At 30.0% G+C, this 6,877-nt stretch overlaps 1 protein-coding gene across 3 annotated transcripts; it reads right to left on the bottom strand.

Annotated features, from left to right (window-relative positions):
- Nucleotides 1-596: 596 nt before the first annotated feature.
- Nucleotides 597-6,673, bottom strand: LOC133203659 (uncharacterized). 3 transcript variants are annotated; one of them, XM_061339430.1, is made up of 5 exons: nt 6,630-6,673; nt 3,710-4,090; nt 3,495-3,518; nt 3,352-3,379; nt 597-768 (listed from the first exon to the last, which is right to left on the bottom strand). In XM_061339430.1, exons 1-5 carry the CDS (start codon nt 6,667-6,669, stop codon nt 660-662), a joined length of 582 nt encoding a protein of 193 aa, XP_061195414.1. In that variant the 5' UTR covers nt 6,670-6,673; the 3' UTR covers nt 597-659. The 3 variants fall into 3 exon arrangements, with proteins under 3 accessions (XP_061195414.1, XP_061195415.1, XP_061195416.1); XM_061339431.1 differs by having other exon boundaries at nt 656-768; nt 3,356-3,379; XM_061339432.1 differs by lacking the exon at nt 3,352-3,379 and having other exon boundaries at nt 657-768.
- Between the last annotated feature and the right edge of the window lie 204 nt (nt 6,674-6,877).

Here is a 6,877-nt window from a genome sequence, read left to right as displayed (position 1 = left end):
CCCATTATAACATCACGTTTGTAACATGAGACATTTTTAAAAAGAAAATATCTTTAAATGTTACCCAAGTTAAACTATACCTTCCACAAGTTAACGTTTAAGCGGTTATATATAGGTTTTTTAAAACGTTTCCCCTTTCAAATTTCAATATTAAGTTAATTGTCTGTAATTTCCGCATATTTCGACAAGGACAATATTTGGGACAGAAAGTATTTTGTACTTTGCGGTATTTTCAGTGATTCAAATAATTTCTCATATTTCCTAGAATAAATGACAAATTAAGCTACATATAATACATATGCATTTTGGTCACATCATCAGCTCTCGCTAGGAATAAAAAGCCATTTACAAATATATATTTGGGTGTCCATAGAATCTAAAACTCAAAAGCACGACTTTTCAGAGAGTTTCTCCAAATCATCTGAATGGTGTCAGAGTCTTCACTCAAGGTCTTGCAGTAAATATATTTTACGAATTGAAGTTTTAATGAATTTTCTTGAGAATCATTTTTTAATAACATTCATTTTCAATTTTAAATCATATATTCTAAAAATATGCTCAAAATTATAGATCAAATCACATTGACCACTTGTTAAACAACTTAAATTGACTTTAAAATATCACACATTCCTGAAATAAGAGTTGTAGGATGATATTCGTTAATACAATACAATACACATCAGAATGTTTGCTCCATTATCGTCAAAACAATTAATCCAAAAACAAGTGCATACGAAGGAAAACAAAAGAAGTTTGCAGCATAGGCCCCTGAAAGAAAAGAAAAGAAATATATAGATTTTAATCATACACTATGAACGACGTTCATCGGGTGCAGTAAATATTTTATCTTCAATTGAGAATGGTGTGTCATACAAATGACATGCCATACAAATCGTCTCATTCAAAGAGCAATTGCAACAATTCAAGTGGATTCATAAAAAAGCCTTTAAAGACTTTATATATGTTCAGTATATATTTTAAACACTCTAATACCAGTTCGCCAAATACATGTAGGAACAGCATTCAGTGTAAAGGGTCCTCCACACACCCCCAGCTTATGTTCTCATATTACTAAGCATTACTTTTGACAAGCATAACGACATTTAAAACCTGGACAGGAATTGAAATATAATTTAAACTCATCTTATTAAAAAAAAAATTAATTTCAGAGTTTTACGTTATTTTTCCATCGAGATTTGAAAAGTAGCACAAAAAGTTTGCTTTTTTCCTGGCATATATTATTAAGCTCAGTTAACATATTTTGTAAAAGAAATTAATATAAATTATAAATAATAAATATAGCCCATTTTCTCTAAAATACATGCACGAAAAATAAGTTAAGACTCCTTATAGTATAGAAGAAAATTAATGAAGTAAATTACGCAAGAAACTGAATTAAAATCAAATTAATTGATGTAAAAAAATTAATTTTAAAATCCTTGGTAGCAAAGTTCCTTTTTAGAGTTATCTTTCCTGTTACCTAGGAGTCAATAACTTTGGTAATTCTCCACATACGTCATCATACTTATTGGCAACTGAACTAGACAGATAAACGAGCAAAACTAGAAATACACACTATTCATCAATATTTATAAACACAAAATGAGATGTTATTGCCGATATCGCAGTGGATTGATTAGCCTGAAAGTATAAATAGACTAAAACGTTTTTCAAAGATAAACCTGATATTCTTGAATTATTATGCTACAAAAACTCAAAAGGTCTGCAATTCTTTTATTCGAAAAAATGTCGACACCTTTTTCTTTCGATCAACCCATGATCATGCCATGGCATGTGTTCATTGTTTATGAGTAAGTTCTCGCTCTCAGTTTACTTCATACTTTTCCCTTGACAAACCGTCATCTCTTAATAATGCGTTTGTAAGACTCTCTTAAAGGCAATTCGTCTGTGCAAAAACTATACAACACCAGAAGTAAATGTATTTTTTCTCGATATACGTCACAAGTCAAGGGGTGTGGAGGACCCTTAAAAATGTATGTGAACCATATTCATTACATTTTCACAGTAAAATGCTGTAATTTATTACATTTTCAACAGTGAAATACTGTAATTTATTACATTTTCAACAGTGAAATGCTGTAATTTATTTTTTGAAAGTGAAATTCTGTCACATTGTGAAAGGACATCAAAGTGATATTCTGTCACATTTTGAAAGGAGATCAAAGTGATATTCTGTCACATTGTGAATGGACATCAAAGTGATATTCTGTCACATTGTGAAAGGAAATCAAAGTAATATTCTGTCACATTGTGAAAGAACATCAAAGTGATATTCTGTCACATTGTAAAAGGACATCAAAGTTATGTACTGTCAAATTGTGAGAGAACATCAGAAGAGCGGTAAAACTCTTGATTTTCCTTCCCTTTAGTATGAGTGTTGTAAAAAATACTGTCTGGTCTGTCATAAGATAGAGAGAGTAACTAAATTATCCAGATAGCGATTAAAACTGCCGATTTCTTTTCAAATCTGCTGCTAAAATCTATATTTACAATGTTTTCAATGTCACAATCTCTAAGCTATGATGTCTCAACTGCTCAACTATGACCTCACAGCCTTTGACACTGTGAGATGCTACGAAAAGACTAAGGCAAAGCTAAAATCAAAGAAAATGTAATAAACAGAAATTCAATGTTTGAAGTTGGATATGAATTTATTTCACGAGTAGGACAGGATTTTTTTTTAATTTTAAAGAGTGCAAAGCACGAGTGAAAATACTTAAAAAAAAATTATATCCTACTCGTGAAATAAATTCCTTATCCAACTATAAAACATTGAATATCCTTTGTTTATCAATTGAATAAAAGTAATATTTTAAAAAGTGACATTTTTCACAGTGAAAAATATCAAGAGTGATATTTTTCACTGTGAAAGAGTGAGGTAAAATTCGAGAATTTCATAATTCCCTTCACGATGAGTATTATAATCAAACTACACAATTGTTTAAGATATCGAGAGAAAACAAACCATCCTGACACAGACTTAAACGGCAAATTAATTCTGAAAATTGTTCTTAATATCCATTTTTACAATTTTAATCTCACAATCAGTTACGTCGTCTCACAACCGCTCAATGACGTCACAGCCTACGACACTGGTTACAACAAGATATTAGCACAGGTAAAATTAAAAAAAAATTAATAATAAAAAAATCAATATTTTGTAGTTGGATGTGGAATTTATTTCATTCGGAAGACGGAAGGTTTAAAAAATTATTTTCACTAATGCTTTGCATTCATGAAAATGTTTTTAAAAATTCTATCGCACTCGTAAGTAAATCCAACATCCAACTACAAAAACATTGAATATTATATATACATGTGAAGCTGTACCTACTATTTGTAAAAGCCTCTTCAAAACCTTAAAAATTGAATTTAAATTAAGTTATGAGATCAGTTTTCAATATGTGAACATGTAATAAAAATATTACCGAAATCTTAATAAAAAGATGATATATATTTGCAGTTATACCTACCATTTGTAAAAGTTTCTTCAAAACCTTTAAAATCGAATTATAATTAATTAGTTATGATCATTTTTCCAGAATTTAAATGTGTAAAAAAAAAAAAAAAAAAAAAAAAAAAAAAAAAAAAAAAAAAAAAAAAAGATAAATAAACATTATTTAAAAAAATAATATAAATGCACTTTCTTTAATATTAAGAAAGTAACTGTAGAAAACAGAGAAATGACCTGTAATATTCACAAATAGTTTTGAAGATTCTTCAGTCTTCAAGGAATATCTATCACCATGTGCACTGAGCGAACAGTGATAACTACCCATGTCAGATGGATATCTGACAGCTGATTTCAATACCATCAATCGAAGATAAGATGACGTGACGTTACTTATAGAGGCATTAACAGACACACCGTTCCGGTTCTGTAATTCTTTGTCTTGCCATGAAACACCTTTGTCCATTACAATGGCTACTATGTTTGTGTCGGACCTCTTCATTTGGATAGCGATCACCTTGGCTAGGGACGTTCCATTCACTACACAACTGATGTCTATATCTGTTCCTCCATATTCTACGGTTGTGTTCTGGGCTTTTATAGAGATTAAGGCATTTACTGTAAATCAATGTCATTCAATTAGTCATTGGGTCATTATAAGGTAAACAGGGTAATTAAGAGTGAGTGGACGCTAAAACTTGAAAAATGTTGTCGAGAAACTATTTTTTTTTTCCTCAGGAATATTGTTCGATGACAATAAAAATTTATTGTGATTATCAGTTTTCAGTCATTCTACAAAAACATGACCAATTAAGGATTTTTTATGTCGCTTATTAAAGATCGATTTCAACTCCAAGACTTAACATACACACATGATTTTGTAAATATTCACCGATATACATGTATTTGCAGTTTAAGATTTGATATGAACATAATGTAATGTTGAAAAACTTATTCCACTGCAAATCTCAATGTCGCTTCATTTATTTACAAAATTCAAGATGAAATTTTCAGCCGTAAAATCTTTCCGAATAGATTGAAATGAATGTTAAAAAATGTCTTTTATCCTATATAAAAAGATATCAAACCACTTCTCGCAAAGAAATGCATGAATCTCCTTTAATGCTAAATCATAAGCATGTCGCTTAAAATCGATTAACTTCCGTAACGATTTTGTTTTAAATTTCACACATAGATTGCAGATTTCAAAAAGAACTGAAACTTATCTAAAAGTGACCACGGAACCTTATATCATTGATTCTTGTTGCGAGTCAGCTATTTTAGACGATTACATTTTCGACATAACAAAATTATTTAGACAAAACAGTTGTCTCTCTTAAAAATTTAACTTCCGTAACGGTAATTCAGGAAAGTTTTTGCATTAAAGGTATAAAAAATTTTATTATTTTGGGAGCGAAATGCTTCATACTTTTTTTTAATGTCCTAAAACAAACTTTGATTTTACTATTGAAGAGAATTTTAACTTTTACTGCTGGGAATTAACTTCCTTAACGATTAACTTCGGTAATGCTATTTTTCCCGAAAATTTAATTTAAATTCGGATTCTTGCGAGACTTCATGAATCATACTTTAGCGTTCTTTACTGAACATCAGAAACGAAAAATTGGTCAAATTCAGCTTTATTTAAAAAAATAACAAGGCTTGATGAAGTATTAACTTCCGTAACATTACCTTAAAATCAATGGTATCTTGATATTGTTGTAAAAAGTTAACAATACTAGATTTGTGGACAATTCTTTGTTTTCAAGTTCACTGATATGTCCTTCACATAATTATGATGTTCATTTTGCTATTTGAAACAATTATTTTTTTCATGTTTTATACTCTGAATTGGTCCATTTATTCGTAGAATGACTGTTTTACAAGAACTATTTTGTATATGGAACAAGTTTACGGGTTTGGGGCAATAGATGAATTGTAGCTTAAGATCTTGGAACTTTAATTGCTTTAAAAACTATTTTTACGATTGATGAGTGGGTTATGTCAATGAGAACAGACAGCTAGAGCTTACACGAAGAAAGAGACATTTTGCCAATTTCTCTGTGTTTGAATGAAATAAACAAATAGTTGAAAAATAGATAAAAATTAGGTATATTATTTTTACGTGAGAACATGAACTTTTTTGCTAAGGTAATTTACTTATGAAGCACCATTGCTTTTCAAGAAATATGCCTTGGTAAACCGTATCAGAACTTACATTAATATACGTTCAAAAGTGAAATACACTTCTTAAATTCATGATAAAATAATCAATAAATAAAACACTAAAGTGGCTGTCACTTCAAAAACAGGAAATTGATAATTGACAGAAATAGAATTTTTGCATGACCCGTGCAAATTTTGTTCAATTTCTTAAAGTGTTACGTTCCGGAAAAGTACAGGTTTTGGAACCTAAAAAGAACTTTCATGGAGAAAAATATAATTTTTGTCTGCACCAAGACGAAAATATTGCTTACTTCTTTCTCCTAATTGTACTCTTGGGCAGAATTAAAAGTTGAAGTTAACTTGGTCTCAAGTCCCAAAAATGAATGAAGGTAGACCAAGAATTTTGATACAATCTTCAAAAAAGATGTCAAATTTTCGCTTTGCTTCTAGTTTTCATAAATCTTTCGCTTCACGATACAAACATCTTAAAGGAAACACATGATTTTGACTCATAAGTACTGCAACTTTAATTATAGAATATAGCAGTCTTTTCATCTATGATATCCTTTAAATTTTGTAAGTCTGTGTCTAAACTGGTGTAACATTTTATTTTCCGAGCTAATTTCGGCCTAAATTCTTTAAGTACGATCAGGAAGAACATCGTAGATTGGGGGGGGGGGGGGGGTGTTACAATCAAGTTAGAGTTAAGATGTATTTAAAGTAAGGTTCGTATGTTTTGTGAGAGGATATTTACGGTAGATACATGTAGCTCAATTTACCATTTTTGTCTTATATTTTATTTTTAAACCCATTTTTGTTCATTAGTTCATTAAAATATTATGTAGACTATCAAATATCTGCTCCATTCATTCATCACAACAGACGTTGTCAAACATGTTTTAAATGACGACAAAAGGGTACAAAGATTTAACAAATATGCTTTATGTTTAAAAAAAAATAACACAGCAAGCAAATTAAACTAAATACAAACCAGTGTTTGCTATAAGCACTAGTCCTAAATAACATTTCATCTTCATGCCAATTATACCGAGAAAGAGAGAACAAGGATGTTGTTAATCACGTGGACAATAAACTTCCCTAACTATATCACATCATGAATGACTAAAATAGTTTCCGGAAATTATTTTTTATATATTTCTGCAGCATCCTTTAATGGATGTCGAAATCCAAGTATCAAATATCCCTTAGTTCGACAATCTAAGCCCCACTTGGAATCGG

This window comes from Saccostrea echinata, unplaced genomic scaffold (genome assembly GCF_033153115.1).
Source record: "Saccostrea echinata isolate AGI-Se365-2 ecotype Australia unplaced genomic scaffold, CSIRO_AGI_Sech_v1 ptg000051l, whole genome shotgun sequence".
NCBI lineage: Eukaryota > Metazoa > Mollusca > Bivalvia > Ostreida > Ostreidae > Saccostrea > Saccostrea echinata.
This window is presented reverse-complemented; position numbering and strand designations above follow the sequence as displayed.

What these genes read in the sequence shown, in the direction of transcription:
- LOC133203659 (XM_061339430.1), bottom strand. Translation starts at nt 6,669, where the DNA reads ATGAAATGTTATTTAGGACTAGTGCTTATAGCAAACACTG. An exon ending in ACTATTTGTGAATATTACAG is followed by an intron (nt 3,519 to 3,709) that starts GTCATTTCTCTG and finishes TCGATTTTAAAG; the next exon opens with GTTTTGAAGAAACTTTTACA. An exon ending in TGAAGAAACTTTTACAAATG is followed by an intron (nt 3,380 to 3,494) that starts GTAGGTATAACT and finishes TCAATTTTTAAG; the next exon opens with GTTTTGAAGAGGCTTTTACA.